This window comes from Myotis davidii, unplaced genomic scaffold (genome assembly GCF_000327345.1).
Source record: "Myotis davidii unplaced genomic scaffold, ASM32734v1 scaffold132, whole genome shotgun sequence".
In the NCBI taxonomy this organism is placed as follows: domain Eukaryota; kingdom Metazoa; phylum Chordata; class Mammalia; order Chiroptera; family Vespertilionidae; genus Myotis; species Myotis davidii.
In genome coordinates, this window is record NW_006285258.1 from 2,760,876 (window position 1) to 2,782,577 (window position 21,702).

The 21,702-nt window shown below is 41.9% G+C and overlaps 1 protein-coding gene across 1 annotated transcript in view; it reads right to left on the reverse strand.

Moving 5' to 3' along the window:
* Positions 1-21,702, reverse strand: part of SLC27A2 (solute carrier family 27 (fatty acid transporter), member 2) — a gene marked incomplete at its 5' end in the record, with an annotated part of 46,129 nt that overhangs the window by 23,700 nt on the left and 727 nt on the right. Inside the window, 3 exons of the mRNA XM_006756038.1 lie at positions 5,995-6,119; positions 8,840-8,998; positions 13,482-13,691. Of these exons, the coding sequence (XP_006756101.1) occupies positions 5,995-6,119; positions 8,840-8,998; positions 13,482-13,691 (494 nt within the window). The remainder of the gene's footprint in view (positions 1-5,994; positions 6,120-8,839; positions 8,999-13,481; positions 13,692-21,702) is intronic.

Genomic DNA, 21,702 nt, shown 5'->3' on the forward strand with positions numbered 1-21,702 from the left:
CAGAAATACTTTGAAAACAGGGACTGAGGGAGGGTAGGGGAGGGGGGGGGTAAGGGGGAAAGAGCAACCAAAGAACTTACATGCAGGCATAGAGGCCTAACCAAGGGACCCGGACAACGGGGGGGGAGGGCAAGAGCGGGGGGGGTAGAGGGTAACGTGGGGACAAGGACACATATGTAATTTCTTAATCAATAAAAAATATATTTAAAAAAATTGTTTTTTAAGAGATCTTATTAATTTCTTTGATAGCATACTATTCTTGTTTTATGGATATAATATCTTTTATAATATCTCTGAGGATATTAATTACAGGTTTTGGGAAGTTTTTCCTGCTATATGAATTGAGGCTGCTGCTTCTTTTCTTTAAATGATCATTTCTGTTGGAGGCTTTCCTCAGGTGTCTGCTGATCCTTGATGTCTGTTTATATTTGGGAATAAGGCAACTAAAAGATGTTTGAGCCCAGCTGGTGTGGTTCAGTATTTGAGCATCGATCTATGAACCAGGATGTCACAGTTCAATTCCTGGTCAGGGTACATGCCTGGGTTTTGGGCTCAGTCCCCAGTAGGGGCGTGCAGTAGCCAGGCAATCAATGATTCTCATCATTGATGTTTCTATCTCTCCCTCTCACTTGCTCTGAAATAAAAAAAACTCACATCTATATTTTTTAAAAAGCTGTTTCAGTAGCTTTATGTGGTGGGAAGAGGCTATTGCCAGGTGGGCTGCGCTATCTGGCGATGGGGCAGTGAACAAAGTCCAATTTCTTTTCTGGGAAAGTTGAGTTCTCCCTAAGAATTACCCTCCTCCATTCTCTTGTCTAAAAGCATAAATTGGCCACTGGAGTTCTAAAAGCTGTACCGGGAAAGGGAGCTGGGGGTTTCCCTGGTCAGTAAGTAGATATTTACTCAATCTCTATGTTCAGTGCCTCACCGTTTCCCTGCTTGCTCTTGGGGTCCTTGAGTTCAAAGCCTCTCTAGGTCTCCTCCAGCGAATAAACCTCCTGCCTCCCACTAGGGTGGGAGAGGGGGCAGCAGGTCCTGCTGTTTCCCACACAGACTTTCACTTTCAAAAATCCTCTTGTTTCCAAGCCTGACACCTCCTGCCATCTGCAGTTGTGTTTGACGTCTTCAATTTCCTTCTTGTTGGCACCTGCCTCTTGTTTCACCTCCCTCAGTCCTGTGATGTCAGTGACCTTCATCTCTCTGCTTTGTACTACGTAGTTCCCTGCTGCTATGTCTCTTGGTTTCTATGACAATGTGCATCTTTTCCTTGTCCTCCTGCATTTTGGGAAACTTCTAAGAGGTGAAAGGGCAGAAGGTATTCACCATCTTCAAAACAATTCCTGAGTCCATGTTCTTACCAGTGAATATGCTAGACTTCAGCCTGGATCCCCAGGAGAGGACGAAGCACCCACTGACAGGAATAAAAGGGCGAGGCTCAACGTCTCTGCTTTATAGAGGGGCCTCTCTCCCTCCAGGGGATCTTCCACTGTAGCCACGGGACTGTCTAAAACACCCTCTCCCACATCACTCTTCCACGAAAGGCCCGTTAGGACGCTTTGCCACAGTCACAATTAGTTCTCAGCAAAGTAAAGCCCTTCTCACCTGGCCCAGTCAACCAGTCTCACCTCTGCCACACTGCTTGCAGTTCCCGATATGCCAGGCCCTTCACCCCTCCGCTCTGCAGCTCTGCGCATGTGTTCCAGCTAACCAGAAGCCCTTCTCTCTCTGCGCGGCTGGGGAACGCCTCTGCACTCTTCAAAACTCAGCTTCTGTGGCAGCCTTCCCTGATTCTGCGCTTTCCCTCCTTCCTCTTGCCTGTCCCTGTCCTGGCCTCCAAACTGGTCACTCTCCACTCTGCACTGTTACATACCTCTCTATTCTGTCTTCTGCCAGAATGGAGGTGACACAGATAGACATTTGGGCTGGGAAAGGACCACAGAGGTTACCTAGTTTTGGAAAGATGGCAGATAACACTAGGATATAAGCTGAGTTTGTTCAGTTATTTCAGAGTTTTGCTCTACCTTATTTCCCCTTCCTGATATCGTGCCTGCTATGTGTGGTCCCTAGAACTCTTTTCTGATTCCCTTTTCCTCCTCCTGCCCAGGTCACGCTCTTAGTAGGCAGGACAAAGCCTCATTTCAATCTCTTCCTATAGCTTCAGTCCCTAACTGGAGTACAGAAACATTCAGCTTTAGAGGTATCTTGTTCCAATAAATAACTGGAACATGAATAACAGTCTTTTTAGGCAATGACACAAACTAAATGGGAGCTGACAACTACACACGGCAGGAAATGAGCCAAGCTAGCCTTTCATTGTAAAGAGGTGCTCAGAATGCTAAGCCCCAAATATAACAACGGAAAACAGGTAAATAGATAAGACTCTTCAACAATAATACTGTAAAAAAAATCACTTAAGTCAATAGCGTTGCTATCCAACCCCCTCTCAACATTAGATAAGAGTAATTGACTAATTTGAGTATCTTCTCTTATTTCTTCCTTTGTGTATGTGTGGCAGAATTTTCTTTGATTCATTCAATGAGTATGTATATAGCAACTACTATGAGCTATACATTCTTCAGCACTGAAAACAATGAGAATAATGGTTATCATTTGTTGATTATAGTGTCAGGTACTTTGCTACATGCTTAACATACATCATTTTGCCTTCACAGCCCCTTGTGAGGTAGGTACCCTTGTTTCCCCTGTTGGCTGATGGGAAACAGATTTAAAGGTTAACTATCCCGATCAAACAGTAGAATCAGGAGTCAGGCCTGCTGACTCTAGAGTTCTTGCTTTTAAGCACTACGTTAAGTCCCTTGCTCCAAATCTGAACTCCCCTGCTAAGGATGGCTAGGAACATACCTCCCTACTCCTCTGCTCTACCAAAGGAGCTACTGAATGTGGTTAAAAAGAGGGAGGAGAGGCATTACTCCAGAATACCCCAAATTCTCCTGAGGAGCCATGCCATGTCCACGGGTGTGAGGGATGTCATTGGGCTCATGTGCTCAGCTAAAGCAGAAGTTGCCTCCCTGATATCTGCTGCTAGAGATGGTGGTTAGCCCTTCCAGGGACAGCCTATTTAGGCAGCTCTAAGGGTGAGAAAGGTCCTGATTACATTGATCTACAGCCTTCCACCATTAGTTCTACTTTTGTTTGGGAAGTTCATTTAATACAATTGTCCTTTAAACTCCTTTTACATCCATCTGGGCTTCCTATCATGACCTTTCTTTTTAAATTGTAGTAAAATACACATAACAAAATTTACTACCTAAACCATTTTTAATTATACGGTTTGGTGGTATTAAATATACTCATAATGTTGTGCAACCATCACTAGCATCCATCTCCATAACTCTTATCATCTTGTAAAACTAAACTCTGTACCCATTAAACAATAGCTTCCCATTACTTCCCTCCCCCAGCCCTTGGCAACTGCCATTCTACTTTTCTGTCTCCATGATTTTGGCTACTCTAAGTCCCTCATATAAGTGGAATCATACCATATTTGTCTTTTCGTGATTGGCTAGTTCACTTAATATAATGTCCTCAAGGTTCACCCATATTGTAGCATATTTCAGAATTTCCTTCCTTTTTAAAGCTGAATAATATTCCATTGCATGTATGTATGTTCAGTACCACATTTTGCTTATCCATTCATCTGTCGACCGACATTTACGTTGCTTCTACGTTTTAGTTATTATGAATAATACCGCTGTGAACATAGTGTACAATATAACTGCTTTTTAAAAGCAAGTTCATAAGCATAAGTTCCCTCTTTTCCTTCTGAGCAAAGTTGTATGTCAAGAGATTTTCAGAATCTGTGTAGCTTCCTGTGCCTCAGCTTTTTGCTTATCCATCCATCCATCCACCCACCCACCCATCCATGGACACTTGGGTTGCTTCTATATTTTAGCTATTATGATAATGCTGTTATGAACATGGCGTACAAAAAGCAAGCTCTTTGAGACCTTGCTTTAAGTTCTTCTGGATATGTACTCAGAAGTGGAATTTCTGGATCATATGGTAATTTTATTTTTAAGTTTTTGAGGAACTGCCATATTGTTTTTCACAGTAATTGTACCATTTTACATTCCCACTAGCAGTACACAGGGTTCTAATTTCTCCATATCCATGCCAATACTTGTTGTTTTCTGTTTTTTGGTAGTAGCCATCGAATGGGTGTGTAGTGTTATATTATTAGAGTGTGTGTGAGTCTGAAAGAGCTACACACAAACATTTCTTTTCCACAAGTCCAAAGGCAGCTCCCGTTAGAACTAATAGAAATAACATGCTCTCCCTCAGGAGACTTCTGTTTGACAAGGAGGTAACTTTAGGCAGAAAAGAAAAGCCAAACAGAAGGGCCCCATATGGATTTCTGGGTTTTATTAGAGAGTCATGCAACCTTGAGGACCAGATGGAAAACTAATGTGAAAAAAATTCAATGACATCAACAGAAATTGCTGTAGAAAAGGTCCTAACCTAGCTTACCACTAATGATGACCCTCATGAATCCTTTGAATCTGCCCCCCAAATCAGAATAATAAGTACAAAGCCATAACATTTTGGGGAAACATATTACTTCCTTTACCTTAATTATATATCTTTCCTTGGTGAGAACTTAGATGTTCATTCAGCAAAATTTGTTGCTGCCTAGGATGTGCCAGATACAGATCTTGGTGCTAGGGATCTGGCAGCCAACAAAGCCCCCAGTGCATGGAAATTTCATTTAATTGAGAGAGACAGACAACAGTCATGTACACCTGGACTATGTCAGAGGTGATAGTGCTGCGAAAAGCAGTAATCCATGAGATGAATGGTAAGAGGCAGGGTGATAACTTTGTTGTTAGTAGGAGGGGCCTCTGATGAGGTGGCATGTGGTTCAAAACTGAATGAGAGAACTAGGGCTAGAGCTTCTTATACTTAAACTTCTTATACACAAACTTCTTATACACAGCAGCTGTTAAATAAGTTGAACATAACCAGTGTTTATAAATACCAATTTATCAACTTGGTGATCCTTCTAATTTGTTTTCCTATGATGAATTGAAATGATTAAAGGAAGTAGAATCTGGTGAACTTATTGCATTGCCTAGTCTAGTGTTTCTCAACTGAGGATGATGTTGCCTGGGGATATCTGGCAGAGTTTCAAGACATTTTGATTATCACGATCTGGGGGAAGAGTGAAAGGATACTACTGGCATGTCCTGGCAAAAAGCCGAAGATATTACTAAGTGTCCTACAGTGCATTCAATAAGTCCACACAGCAAAGGGTGAAGGGACCTAAAATGTCATCAGCGCCACTGTTGAGAAGCCCTGATCTGGTCCCCAGGCAGGCTGGTGAGAGCTGAGGGACTGGGCAGGGGGTGCTCTTCCAAATATTCCATCAAGATATCTGGACATGTGTAAACGGGATAGATCCAGGGCCCTTGGAGTTACCCTGGGGCATCTGTTCCAAACGGTCAGACTTAGATAGTTTCAAAGCCACATGGGGACTTATTCATAGAAGTAACATTAACTAAGTTTCCTGACTGCCTTTGGTATAAGAGAAGGCCAGAAGACATATGTGGTCCCAGCCATCAAAACTTTTATTCCCCAGGGAGAATGGGAGACATGAAGACAAACACCGGCAATGAGACAAGGACCGCAATGGGGTGGATATCAAATGATGTCGGCAGAGAGTAATGACTCTTGTCATATAAGCAGTCATTTGAGCTGAGCTTTGAATGTGAGTAGGCTTTAAATAGGCAGAGAGTGGAAAAGAGGGTAAGATGTGAAAACAGGGACAAAGGTAGGGAATGATAATATTAAAAGCAACTATCATCTAGCAAATCTCTTCTATGCGATAGGGAGGTGCCAAGCACTTGGTTGTGACAAACAGTTAAAGTCTAAAAATAAAAAATGATAAAACAAACCAGATAAAGCCTAGCATGACCCAAACTGACTTGAATTCCCATCTTACCCACTTCAAAAAGATAATAAAACACGGGGAGTTACCTGGGGCGAGTTGCATAAATACCGAAGCAGTTCTCCGATATACTGAATGACAGTGACGTTGTATTTTCTGCAATCGTCCCAAAACTGGCTGGCTGAGAATTTGTTCCGCAAAACCAGAGTGGCACCTGGAGAGAAAGGGTTAGTAAAAAGAGTTACAAGTATTACACTCAAAAAAATGTGCTGAGAACCAAGTATATTCAATGCATAAAAACCCATATGAGACCTGTTTTGTCCTGTAGGAGCCTCCAATCTAGTCAGAAGAAGACATAAAAAAGTCTTTCTAATAAAAGTCAGTGTGCAATAAATAAAAGGTTCAAGCAAGACCCTAAGGGAATGTGAGTGTGTGTGTGTGTGTGTGTGTGTGTGTGTGTGTGTGTGTGTGTGTACATTGATTCTGTTTGGGCAAGGGCCGAGAGAGGCAATTTTTGGAAGAGGTAGAATTTGAATTAGCTCTTGAGAAATGAATATGGAGAAAGATGAGAGAATTCCAGGCAGAGGAAAAAGCATGAACATAAAGACAGGATAATTCAGAAGGTGTTGGAGGATGGCTAACACTCAGTTGACTGGTAAGTGGGGCGGTAAAGCATGGGTGGCTCATGAAAGATGAAGCTGGAGAAGCAGCTAGGGGCGCAGTCATGGAGAGCTTGGAAGTGGCAGGTGGAGGAACCAGACTTCACTGTGTGGGCACTGGAGAGCCAGGCTCTTGAGCAAGCAGGAGAATTCTTCTTTGTTGGGGGAGTAGACAAAATTGTTCCCCAAGATGTCCATATTCTAATCCCTAGAACCTGTGACTATGCCACCTTACATGGCAAAGGGTCTGTTTAGATGTAATAAGGAATTTTGAGGTGGGAAGATGATCCTGGATTACCTGTGTGGGCCCGATATAATCACAAGGATCCTTATGAGAGGAAGGCAAGAAGGTCAAGGGCCGAAGGAGATGGGATGACGGAAACAAAGGCTGGAGTGATATGCTCTGAAGGTGAAAGAAGGGGCCATGAGCCAAGGAAAGCAGGCAGCCTTTAGCAGCTAGAAAAGGCAGGGAAATAGATTCTGCCCTGGAGCTTTCAGAAGGAATGCAGCTCTGCTGATACCTTGATTTTAGGACTTCTGGCATTCAAAACAGTAAGAGAACAAATCTGTGTTCTTTTAAACTACTAAGTTTGTGATTTGCTATGGTAGCAATAGGAGACTATCACAATGGGTAAAATAATGTATCTTATTATATTTAACCTAATTAGAGGCATGAAATGTAGCAAAGTGAAATAAACTCACAAATATTTATGGTATTAGTTTATTTTTACTCCTATATATACAAAAATCCAATGTTTTCAAAGAGGAGACATTGTAAAAACTACTATTTATTCCTTCTTTTGCATGTATTTTTGCTGCTCAAGGGAATGTGTGAGTGATTGAATTGTCTTTCTGGGAGCCTCAGAGTTACCCTGTTCTCACAGGGCCCAGCAGTATGATCAGAGCCACTCATGTCCTGCTGATTTGGAGGCTGATATGGGGCTAACTGTTTTTCAGCAGCCCACTAAGTTGGTGAGGGAAAGAAGCAGAGTTTTGGGCAATTGTATATGTCATGTGTATATTTAGGGTGTCCTGCCCAAAATGTATACACACACTTTGAGTAATTATACTCAAATACTTTGAGTATAATTTTATGAAAATACATTTCATTTTCAAAATTGAGCTACGAGCTGTTAAAGTGTGTATACATTTTTTGGGGCGGGATACCCTGTATGCACATATATAATTATTTATAATAAAATAACATGCCGAGATAAATTTAAGTTTTTTAGCTTAGACTCGCAGTGGTTCTCAACCTCCTGGCCCTTTAAAGACAGTTCCTCATGTTGTGACCCAACCATAAAATTATTTTCGTTGCTACTTCATAACTGTAATGTTGCTACTGTTATGAATCATAATGTAGATATCTGATATGCAGGATGGTCTTAGGCGACCCCTGTGAAAGGGTCGTTCGACCGCCAAAGGGGTCGCGACCCACAGGTTGAGAACCGCTGGGAGAGCATTAGAGATGGTTTCCTGGAAGAGGAGGCTACAAGACAGAGCGCTAATGTATGAAAGGTTGGCATCAATCCTACTGAAGGAAGAGAGGGTGGCAACTCTGTTTTGAATGGTAAAGTTTGAGAAGGAAAGAGAAGAGGTGACAAGCTAGGTATTCTGACCAGAGCTGAGGAGTTGCAGGAGTAGGGAAGAATAAAGTAGAATGGCAACAACTGAAGGAAAAGTTGAAATGAAATGCCGATGGAGACCAACATGCAGATTTCTAAAAATGGAAATGATGGCAGAGAATTATGTATGAAATATAAGAATCAAATGTTTGCCTTGGCTGCTGTGGCTCAGTTGGTGAGGTGTCAACCCATTCATGGGAAAGGTTGCTGGTTCAATTCCTAGTCAGGGCATATTCTTGGGTTGTGGGCTCAATCCCTTGTAAGAGGGGTGTGGGAGGCAGCTGAATGATTACTCTTGCATTGATCTTTGATATTCCTCTCTCCCCCTCTTCCTTTCTCTCTCTTTCTCAAAAAAAAAAAAAAAAAGTAAAATAAAAAGAATCAAGTGTTTTGACCTGGATAAAGACATCAAATATTTTTTAAAAGTTTCTTCCTTGACATACTGAACAATTATAGCATTATACTATTAGATAAGCAGGCATGAAAAATAGAAATTATTTAAATACCTGCTTGCCATGTGTGAGTCAAACAGCTTTGTTATTAACACTTCCTACCACACAGGAGAGTAGCCAAATTTTGAATTACTTTTTCTTATGAGTAGATGTGAATGTATACTGACCTCCATTGCCTTGTTGAGAGAAAAAGCTTACCAGCCACAATGCATCCATGTAAGCCAATCATAAGCGCAGCGCTGTGGTACAAGGGCAGAGTGGTATAGATGATATCATCTTTCGTAACCCTGCTTATAAGACTGAGGCCGGTTGCATACCATAAGCGATGATGATTGATCATTGCAGCTTTTGGGAGACCTTTGTAAAGATACAAGAGTATGTCTGAGTGAGCCAAGACCAGCCATTCACAGACACATGGTCTGGGAGAGAGATCTGGCTTGCGATTCATCGTCGGGCGATTAGAGAATTGCAGATGGAAGGGCCATAATCAGTTAGACCAGGAGTCGGCAAATTTTTCGGTGAAGGACTAGACAGTAAATGTTTTAGGCTTTGCACAGTCATACAGTCTCTGTTGAAACTACTTAACTCTACTCCTATATTGTAGCTGACAGCAACAAAACAATAATGCAGTGATTTTCAAACTTTTTCATCTCATGGCACACATAAACTAATTACTAAGACTCTGCAGCACAAACAACAAACAAACATATTTTTTGCCAACCTGACAAAAGAATTAGGTATAATTTTGATTCATTCACACTGGATGGCTGTTGTGTTGGCTGTTACCATTTTTTAATTTGACAATCTAAGGCAGTGGTTCTCAACCTTCCTAATGCCACGACCCTTTAATACAGTTCCTCATGTTGTGGTGACCCCCAACCATAAAATTATTTTTGTTGCTACTTCATAACTGTAATTACTCTACTGTTATGAATCATAATGTAAATATCTGATATGCAGGATGTATTTTCATGGTTACAAATTGAAGATAATTAAAGCATAGTGATTCATCACAAAAACAATATGTAATTATATATGTGTTTTCTGATGGTCTTAGGCGACTCCTGTGAAAGGGTCGTTCGACCCCCAAGGGGGTCGCGACCCACAGGTTGAGAACCACTGATCTAAGAGAAAAGACGTCAGTGCCGCTGATTAAACAGTCAGGTATTGCATGTTTTAAAAATTCTTGCAGCACACCAGTTGAAAATCGCTGACATAAAGGAATGAATGTGGGTATGTTCCAATAAAACTATTTACAAAAACAGGTGCGTGTGTGGGGGTGGAGGCTATATTTGGCACACAGGCCAGACATTGCTGATCCCTGTGTGACATGGTTATTACAGTAGTAATTTTAAGAGAAAGGAAGAAACGACTATTCGATTTCTGCTCTATGTCTACCACCTTACAGCGTATTTTCAAAATTTCATTTAATTCCCATAATTAATGAGATAAGTGGAATTATGTTCTCTAATCCACAGATAAGAAGGATGAGATTCAGAGGGTAAATAGCCTATCCGCCCCATCACCTTCCTTCATAGCTACTTTTGTGATTTCTTAGGTACTCTTCTAGAGTTTCTGTATGTATATGCATAATGTACATACACATATATACGAAATTATGAACATTTGCTCATATGTTCTTGCCATTTCTTCCATTTAAAAAATAAAAACACTCTTCAGCACTTTTCCTTACACTTAACAATGAATCTTGGAGATTTGTTCACATTAGTACATAGAAATTTCCCTTATTTATTCATTCATTTATTCTCTCTCAGTCACATCAAGTCCTTTGTATGTGTATATTATATTTTATCCACACCATTTTGCTATTTTAAACGATGCTGCAGTAAATAACCTGGTCCCCATGGCAGTTCACACTATGAATGATACCATGTCTGTACATTACATTTGCTGAAGTGAGACTGTGGGGTCAAAAGACATGCCTTTGTAATTTTGATAGGTACCACTACAGTGCTAGCTGTAAGGTCGGTCCCTATTTTTCCTCCTGTCAGCAATATGTGAATGTACATGCTTCCTCATAGCCTTGCCAAGGTGTGCTCTCAAATGGGAAAATTTTTGCAAACCTGCAAGGTGAAAATTGATATCTCAGTGTAGTTTTAGTCTACTAGACTAAATACATTTGTATATTCTTAACCATAATTTATGTAAGTTTTTTGTAAGACCTTATTGAAAGGATATGCTTATATTGTTTCCTATGGAAGGTCAACTTAATTGAGGAGGGTGTGAAGGCCTTACTAAGGGGCTGAGCTAGAGTTTAAGACCTGAGTGGGTCAATTGGCTTTGTGAAGGGAAATGCAGTTCTCTGTACACTCAGACCCTTCAGTACTTGATGGTACCGTTGCCAGGTATCGCCTAAAGAACAGCAAACTACCATCATTATAAACACAATTCAAAGTTCATTTTCTCTGGCATTGTGTGGTAGTACTGAATGCCCCATTTTAAGAAATACTAATATTAAGAAATAGAAGAAAACATCAATAAGCCCATTGTATTCACCATGGAAAAAGAATCTTCTGAATAGTAAAAGCTCTGAATTATACATAGACAGGCATAGCCTTTGCTGCTTTGAAGTACTTTCAGAAACTTTCCTAATTTAAGATTTTTGTATTAATGAAGAATTAAGAGTGCTTGGTAACTATTACATAATTCTGTGCCAGTGACTGCCTTTGGAGGAACAGGAAAAACATTTTGTTCTCCAGTTGCTTAAGGGAGTTCTTTGAATCAATGTTTATAAGAGCAAAATTTTATTTAGAGACAAGAAGAAAAGTAGAATAAACATCAACCCAACTATCTTCCATGTAAATATAAATTCTGAATTATGGGATTAGTTAAGGAGTGTGGATTCTCTTTATCTTCCTAGAATGGGTTTTATTTTTGACAGCCCAAACCTGCATGATGAATGCATTCTACATTTATCTAGTATTAAGACTAGAACTCCCAGTCACTCACCAAGGGCTCATTAATTTCCCAAAATGAAGTTTACAATTTAATTTTTCCATTCTCTTAAGAATGGAGGACAAAGCCCTGACTGGCTCAGTGGACAGAGCATCGGCCTGTGGACTGAAGGGTCCCGGGTTCGATTGCAGTCAAGGGCATGTACCTTGGTTGCGGGCACATCCCCAGTAGGGGGTGTACAGGAGGCAGCTGATCGATGTTTCTCTCTCATTGATGTTTCTAACTCTCTATCCCTCTCCCTTCCTCTCTGTAAAAATCAATAAAATATATTTTAAAAAAAAGAATTGAGGACAAAGTCTCATATGTTAAGGTAGAGTCTGTATGTAGTGGAAGCATTTGGTTAACTATTCAGCCTACCATTTGGTTGGCAGTGTAGTATATAACTTTTGGGAATAACAATAGTACAAATCTCAAGAGTGGTGGGAGAACTGTATGAACAAATGCCATAAAGCTCCCAGGGGCACACCTAGTACATCTTACCCTTAATATTTATTGCCCATTCTATTTAGCAATGTTCCAACACTGCTAATTGGCAATGCTTTTTCTTAGTGGCTCATAAAAATAATGGTGCAGCATCCAGTGTGATGAAATACAGTATTTTAGGCCCTGAGTTGACAGCCATCCTACACTCACAGCAGCAAACAGCTCCAGCCATCATACACCCACAATGGCAAGCAGCTCTAACTCAGTGTTGCATGGGAAGATAGCAGTCAAAACATTTATATAAATACTAGAGGCCTGGTGCACAAATTCATGCACCAGTAGGGTCTCTCGGCCTGGCCTGCAGGATTGGGCCAAAACTGGCTCTCTGACATCCCCTGAGCAGTCCTGGATTGCAAGAGGGCACAGGCCAGACTGAGGGACCCCACTGGTGCACAACTGGGGCTTGGGGAAGGACGCGGGAGGTTGGCAAGCTGGGGAGGGACTGTGGGATGACTCCAGGGTGTGTCCGGCCCTTCTCCCTCAGTACCAATTGGCTGGACCCTAGCAGCAAGCTAACCTGCCAGCTGGAGCGTCTGCCCCCTGATGGTTAGTGCACGTCATAGTGAGCGGTTGAGCGGTTAGCATATCATTAGCATATTATGCTTTGATTGGTTGACCGGAAGACTGGACACTTAGCATATTAGGCTTTTATTTTATAGGATGACCCCAGTATTGTCCTATAGTCTTCTCTGGTGATCTATTTATAATTGGTTACACGTTACATATGGACTCTGATTATAATCAAAATACAACAATCATTTAAAAAATTCCCCAAACCTACTCAGTTCCAAACTGATCCATCATCACAACTACTTTGATAATTTTTGGTTAACCACTTTATTCTTCTACATACCAAGGAGGGGGAAATATGCATAGCTTGGAGAAACTCAAATGGGATCATGTGCTATGAGATGATATCATTCTCACAGGCAAAGAACGAAATCCCCCAGAGAAAGATAGATATCACATGATCTCACCATTTGTGGAATATAATGAACAACATAAACTGATGAACAAAAATAGAACCACAGTCTTAGAAGCATCGAATAGACTGTGCAACCTAAAAGGGAAGGTAGGGGGGAGGGGGTAAGAGATCAACCAAAGGACTTGTATGCGTGCATATGAGCATAACCAATGGACACAGACAGGGCAGGGGGAGTGTGCTGGGGGGTGTGGGTGGCCGGGGAGAGGTTGGGGGAAAAAGGAGACTTAGGTAATACTTTAAACAATAAAGAATTTAAATGAAAAAAAGAGCTAAATCCCCTTAAGTATTAGTTATTTGATAACTTTTGTCAAAGAGACCATTTGAAAACCTAACCCACCACTGAACTCCTTCTTCAGGGTAGGCCCATTTCTTTTAGAATCCTGTCTGTATTTTTACCTGTGGTTCCAGAAGTATAAATGTATAAGGCAGGCGTGGAGAACGTGACTTCAGACCTCCAGGACTCTGGCACAGGTTCGGTTGAGACTTCATCCACTTTGTCGAGGAAAGAGCCAACCCCGTCGGTGTTGGAAGTTCTGCTCACATAATAGATAGACACATCATCTTTCTTCAGGCTTGGCAGCACCTCTTCAACAGCCGCTTGTAGTTCTTAATTTAATAAGAAAAAAATCCAAACGAATTAAATTAGCCCATTAAAGTTCTATTAGTGCAACAGGTGAAAGGGTTCACTTGAAATGCAGGCAGTTGGGGCAGGGGTCCAATGGAAAACAAAGGCAGGTGAACCATAGGCGGGGGCAGACATGGCCGTTGGAGCCAGCCTAACCGCAGGAACCAACCACGCAGAAATAATAAAATGTTTCTGCACTCAAAGTGGGAGGCATGGGGAACCAAGGAAGGGCCTGCAGTAAACAAGATGTGCGAACACATAGAAACAGAGAAAGTTCAACATGGGAACAGAGGAAGACACATAGAAACAGGGAAAGTTTAGGCCTGCTGCTGGGCAAGAACAGTGGAGGGAATCAATCAGGTGACGTCACAGATAGACACAGAAGCAGGCTTGTAGCAAATATATACCCCTGGACTACAAGTCTTTAAGGGGGAGCCTGTTATTGGGCTCTCCTCCCCTTGCGGGGAGTCTGAATCTGCTTATAATAAACTTTCCACACTTTTGCTTATATCTTCTGGTCCGAATAGCTCATTCTTTGGAGTCTCGAGTTATGATTTAGTGGTTTTTCTTAAGCAGCAAATGGTTGGTTAAAATCTGTACAAACAAATGGACATATGGGTAAACATCAATATATATAAGTGCATATATTTGGGCCCCACAGGATCAGCGGTGAAAAATATTTTTTTTGAAGGAAAGAGAAATGAAAATAAGGGAGCCATGTGAAGTAACAAAGATGATGGAAGTTGACAATTTTTTTTTTTTAACACATCAGTAACAGGAAGTTCTATTAGGAAGCTTCAGCTGATCTGAGAAATAAGCTCCAAATTTCACAAGCATATCCTATGGCCTGAGAAAAACAATGATTAGCATGTTTTCACCATGGTCACAATACAATAGTGGATTATTAAAAAAATTTAAAGTGATCAGTATTGCCTTAGCCGGTTTGGCTCAGGGGATAGAGCTTCAGCCTGCGGTTTGATTCTGGTCAAGGGCACATACCTTGGTGGCAGGCTCCTCCCAGGCCCGGGCCCTGGTCGGTGCTGGTCCAGGAGGCAACCAATGTGTTTCTCTCTTTCTTTCCCTCTCTCTTCCACTCTCCCTAAAAGTCAATGGAAAAAGATCCTCAAGTGAGGATTACAAAAAAAAAAAGGACCAGTATTTTTTAAAAAATAAAAATAAAATGAAATAAAAAATTTCAGACCACGTCATGCATAGTAAAAGATAGGCATTGTTTTTTAAAGGTTTTGCTTCAGTTATGTGGGTGTTTGGGTACTGGATCACACATAAATGTATTTTTTACTGTGGGTTATGGTAAAAAAATTTTAGATACCAATTTATACCGATTTAATATGCAAGCCACATTTAATATCTGCCACTTGGATTTCTGTGCTCTTAAACCATAAGATGAGATGGCCTTTAAGCTCACTTAGCTTGAACCGTGACAACTGAAGTGAATATTAATGGGAAGGTGACTCAATATCCCAGGGAATTGCCTTGGGGAGCTCTGCCTAAGTCATCTTACATGGTTTGTTTTTCAGATGTTTGTGAATACTGCCTCCATCAAGACAAGAAATATCTGGATGGATGCATTGAAATTTTTAAGAAATGTTTTTATTGATTTGAGAGAGAGAGGAAAGGAGAAGGAGAGAGAGAGAGAAGAGAGAGAGGAGAGAGAGGGGAGAGAGAGAGGAGAGAGAGGGGAGAGAGAGAGGAGAGAGAGGGGAGAGAGAGAGGAGAGAGAGGGGAGAGAGAGAGGAGAGAGAGGGGAGAGAGAGAGAGAAACAACTATGAGAGAGAAACATTGATGGCTGCCTCCTGCATGCCCCCACACTGGGAATTCATCCTGCAACCTGGGCATGTGCCCAGACCCAGAATTGAACCAGCGACCTCTCAGCGCATGGGATGATGCTCAACCAACTGAGTCACACAGACCAGGGCAGATGCATTTAAATAATAAAAAAAATTTTAATCAGACTCATGGACCTGATAAAAATAAAGGAGATAGTACAAAAGGGTTTATAATGACAATCAACAGGCTTTTACTTCATCCCTCCTCAAAACGAAACCTTTTTTAAGCTGTTTCTTCTGGCAATCAACTCTTCATCACCAAGTAATGTACTTTTCCTGCTACCTCTTGACCTATTAATTTTTATCCCTACCCCCGTTTTACCCATGTCTACTCACAACAGTTCACTTTATGTTGTCTAGGTTAATGGTATTTACATCTATTTTGAGACCATAATTCTGTCCTCTGAGCTTTGTCTATGGGTTGGCTCTAGAAGCTAAAAACCAATAATCGGAATTGACAAGATTATGACTCTAAATATTATTCGCACTGTAGTCACATTTCCACTTACATGTGGAATCTGATGAACAAAATAAACTAACAAACAAAACAGAAACAGACTCTAAGATACAGAGAACAAACTGACAGCTATCAGAGCCAAGGGAGTTTGGGGGCTGGGTGAAAAAAGTGAAGGGATTAAGCAAAAAAACCCCCACACAAACAACCTCATAGACTCAGACAACAGTAGGTGATTACCAGAGGGAAAGGCGGGGCGGGGGGAGAGGTAGAACAGAGTAAAGAGGAGATAAATGGTGACTGAAGGAGATTTGACTTGGGGTGGTAAATACATAATACAATATACAGATAATGTATTACAGAATTTTACACCTGAAACCTATATAAGTAATGTCATTATTAAGTAACATCACTCCAATAAATTCAATTAAAAAGAAAAGAAAAATAAAGGTCCTAGCTTTGTGGTTGGCAAACTGCGGCTCGTGAGCCACATGCGGCTCTTTGGCCCCTTGAGTGTGGCTCTTCCACAAAATACCACGTGCGGGCGCACACGCACAGTGCGGGAGGCAGCTGATAGATGTTTCTCTCTCATCGATGTTTCTAACTGTCTATTCCTCTCCCTTCCTCTCTGTCTGAAATCAATAAAATATATTTTTTTAAAAAAAGAAAAAAAAGTATTCCTAGTTACGCTAGCAAAGTGCTAGTTTGTTTTTGAATAGAAATGTACTACCACCCCCTTTTAAACAGGCGAAGAAGAAAATTTGAGAGAACATGTTCAAGCTAGCGGTCCATTCAGACCTTGGGTTACCTGGCTGGGACCCCAGCCCTAGGATACACTACTCATTTGATGTCTGTGCTTCTGTCCCCCACCATCTATGCACAGGCTTCCTACACTATGGTTCCAGCCCATCCTGTGCTCATCACTAGTCTCCTCTCTGTCAATGAGACCCGAGAAAGAGAGAGCACCTCCCTCCTACACCCACTGCCAGATGTAAACTGGAACATACACAAGTCTTTGGTAGGATGAGTCTGGGCTTGGGGGCGGGGGGGCGGATTGTGTCTAAATGGATTTTCTCAAATCAGGATACATGTGATTTGTTTTACATCATTTTTTATGCCCTCTTGCCCAACCCAATGGTTCTTAAGCTTCAGAGAAGAGAGTCTGTTACATTCAACTAGAAAGGCACAACTCAATGCAACATTTACAGAGTGACTATTGCCCAGCAGTATGGCTCAGTGGTTGTATTATGTGCTAGATATATGAGAGAATTCTATGTCCTTGAGATAATCAAGGGGAATTAAAGTGATTCATCAAAGTTACTCCTTGGGCAACACAGAGAGATAACAGGAGTGGAGATAAGATTATGTCTATGCCCTGATCCTTAGCTAACATTAACACTGGAAAATGATCTCTTTCCATCAATGTTAGGCCACTGCTGTTGGCCATTCCTTGAATTCTCTGAGTCCCTATGTTCTCAACAGTGGAATCTCATCAGTAAACAGCTTAAAAAATTGCTATTATTTAAGTCCAGCCTGCTCTTGTCCTTACATAGTAAAACTCTTTAATGAAGCACCTCACTGTGTTACAGAACTAACGAAAACTGCCTCTTGGGCACCTCTTGCCTGAAATGCCCCTTTCTCAATTGCACTTGCTCGGCTCAGTTGTCAAGGACCCCAAAAGCCTTCACCCTCTGCTCTCCCCCCCCGCCACCCCATAGCACTTTGGAGCTCCTGCATGTCACAATCAGATGTGTATGCGGCTTAGTTCTTTTGCTGGATGGTAAGATCCTTGAACTAATTCATTTTCTTAACTTTTCATCCCACCCTGGCAACTAGCTTGTACTTTATGGGGACTCTCTAAATGCTTCTTGATTTGAAGTTAAATTGGTGTGCCATCTGCTTTTCTTAATCTAACCTCGAAAGTTTGTATTACAAGACTTCTCCTTGGTCCTGACACTAGTTTTATAATGAAGTTCTCCTGTTTTAGAACTTACAATGATGCAACACCTTTGAAAAAAAAATTGGAAGCATTTTCTTTTATCACATTGCTTAAAGGTCCAATTTTGTTTTTCACAACCTTAAAAACAAGGTCGAAGGTAACCTGGAACATTTTATGACCTTGCTGGACCCGGGTCTTGCAACAGGAAGCATCTTTAACTGTTACTAAAGCCTTGTATAAGAGTAGAGGCCACACTGTGGGAGCCTTGCATGGCTATATTGGGTCAGATGGTGGAGACCTTGCCAGTAAACTGATGGGAGACCTGGGTTACCCTTCTAGTCAGAGAGCTAGCTTAGTGACAATCTTAAGGATAGCCCAAGTGGAAACAAAGCAAATTTACTGTTGGGAAAAGTGGGGGGGAGGACTCTTTTGAATGGTTTCACAAAACATCCTATGTCGTATGAAATTAATTATATAATTATATAATTACTAGAAGCCTGTTGCACAAAGATTCGTGCAATAGGCTTTCGGTCCCCTGGCTGCTGGCATGGGTTTTCCTCCGGCACCTGGGACCCAGGCCTTTGGTCCGGCCACAGTGAGGCTTCAGTCTTCAGTCTTCAGTCTACAGTCTTCACTCCGGCCAGAGCCTTCAGTCTTTGCTCCGTGCCTGTGTATGCAAATTAACCACCATCTTTGTTGGGTTAATTTGCATAGTCACTCTGATTGGCTGGTGGGAGTTGCGGAGTGACAGCAATTTGCATGTTTCTCTTTTATTAGTGTAGGTAATCAATTAATTCCTATGTTTCTCATATTCCATGTTTGGGAAATTGCTTGAAAAACTGCCAGACCAACAGGTTGGCTTCTATCAATAAAGCTAACACAGATTCAAATAAGTGAAGGCAATTGTTTTCCATGTAATTATTTACACCATACCCTGCCACGGAGAAGGATCCTGAATGTACTACAGAGAGAAGATGGTATTCTCTGGGAGACGGGGGCTTCTGTTTGATTTGGGGAAGCGTTTGTGAATCTTTGACTTTTGGAAATAGAGTAAATTCTGAAGAAATGACTGGGCACTGAAATTCCTGATAGTGCAGACTCAAACCCTATTGAATTGTCACCACTCCAACACGTAGTTCTAAAACCCCTCACCTTTATGTACCATGTTCAGATGGTGTAACAGGGTAAGAAGTGCCCTGGAAGTGAGAAAGAAAATTGGGTTCTGTCCCCAGCTCTCTGTTGCTAACTAGCCATGTGACTCCAGGCTAGTGATATCACCCCTCTGGGAAATTGCTCAGCTATGAAACAAGTGGAAATTAGACTAATCGTTTCTCAAAGTCTAGTCCTCAGACTGTTTGCTTCAAAATCATCCAGGGAAGGGGTGGGGCTTATTATAAACATACACATCCTTGGGTCCCACCACAGTTCTTCCGGATCAGTGCTTTTTGGGGATTGGAGTTCAGGAATCAATTTTTCAAAATAATCTAGCTTCCCAGGTGATTCTTATGCTCATTAAAATTTATTTTTTAAAGTTGTGGTTTTTTATTTTTAACTGAAGTATAACACATTCACCAAAGTTGGAGGATTATAGGATTAGAACATCTGTAAGATTCCTTCCAACTTGAAAGAATTCTAAGAATTTGTCCATTCGACACATTTACACATGGGCACATTTACTCAGCATGCAACTTTGGACTCTGCGCTACCTCCTTTGCAGGAACTGATTCTGGTCAGAGTGTAATTCACAGGATGTGCCATAGTCCCTCAGTGATTTGGAAAAACTGAATGTTTTGCAAATGTGTGGCCTCTCTCAAAGGTCAGTTTACTGCTAGAGAATGTCATGGGTCCACTGGAAAGCCTGGTTCAAGTATGATCTAAATGTTAGAATTTCATTATACTCCCCATGTAAAATGACCCAAACAATAATGCTCAATGACAGAGGACTGTCTGGGGGGACATGAAGATATCTGGTTGTATTTTTGACCTGAAATTCAGAACCAAACTTTATTATGGTCATTTAAACCCAAGTTCTTTGTCAACAAAACTCCCAATCCTTGACCTTCCTCACTGGGGGCCTGGGATATAGTCATGTGCTGCATGATAATGGTTTGGTGAGTGATGAACCATTATACAACAGTGGTATAATCGATAGCCAAGGTGTGTAGTAGGCTATACCATCTAGGTCTGTGTATTCTGTGATGTTGGCACAGTGACAAATTGCTTTACAATGCATTTCTCAGAATGTATTCCCATTGTCACACAATGATGGACAGTCCTGCGCAGTTTAATAGTATTTCAATCCCTCCTGAAGTGGTACAAAGATCACTGTGCTAAGAACTTCCCTCTGAATTGACTGGTAAAGTAACAGATTTAAGAGAGTCTTTCCGTTAAAATTTGGCCCCTTGAGTGTGGCTCTTCCACAAAATACCATGTGTGGGCGCGCACATACAGTGCAATTGAAACTTCGTGGCCCATGTGCAGAAGTCGGTATTTTGTTGAAGAGCCACACTCAAGGGGCCAAAGAACCGCATGTGGCTCGCGAGCCACGGTTTGTTGAGCCGCAGTTTGCCGACCACTGGGTTAAATAGTGAAGTTGTCTCATTTCCCAGGCAACTAGAAACTATTGGGAGTTTTCTTGAAAGGACTATGCCCTCCAAATAACTCCGCTGCCTTTAAAACTGCTCCCCCTCCCCTGCTTTTAAACTTTTAGATAACACCTTCATTTTTGGGATCTATTATGCCACATGAAACAGATGTGAAAATTTCCAGGTTTCTCACAAGTGAATAGACATCTCATCTTCCTGAAAGGCAAACTGCTTAGCTTGCCTCCGTTTCCTTAGCTGTGAAATGAAGCGGGGGAGCAGATGGATGCTTGATCCCTTCCAGCTCTAGTGCTGTACAGCCATGTAGAGGAAGGAACACGACCCAAGCGAAGTCATGGGCTCTGAAGTTGGACAGACCTAGGTTGGAATTTTGTTGTTGTTGCTATTAATCCTCACCTGAGGATAATTTTTCCATTGATATTTAGAGAGAGAGAAACATCAATGTGAGAGAGACACATCTATTGGGTTGCCCCCTCCATGCACCTTTATGGGGGCAGGGATTGAGCCTGCAGCTGAGATAGATGCCCTTGACCGGAATGGAACCCGAGACCCTTCAGTCTGTGGGCTGACACTCTAACCACTGAACAACCCAGCTAGGGCCTAGGTTGGAATTTTAAGCCTCATTTCCCTCAGTTCTGCAACAGGGGTAATGCTAGGTTATCTCTCAGGGTAATTAATCAAAGCATCCAGCACAGGGCCTTGTCAGAAAGGCGTCCCAGAAAGGTGAGGCTCCCTGACTCCCTATTCCTCCAGGTCTTTCAGCCCGCACTTGGCTGGCCTCCTCTTACTAGCACCGTGAGAAGCAACTGCTGGTCCTTATTCATGTGCAGAGACCAGTTTTCTGGGAAGGGAAAACCAGCAGCCTGGGGGGTAGCAGGTTCTTGGTTGCTTCCTGGCCTGGTCACCACTGCAGCATGCAGTGACCATTTCAGGTCTTGTTGAAATATGGCAGGAGGTAACCACAGAACCAAAGGTCACTACTGCTATCGATGCTAAAGGGGCCCACTAGGGCGCTGCAGCAGATCCCCAGAGTCTTCTCAGGGATCAGTGGGGTCCCCTTTCTGCAGGGAGAATCCAGGGAGGCTAATAGTACCTGGGAACTGGAAGCAGTCATTGCACAGGAAGAAACAAAGGGTCAGAGAGGGAAA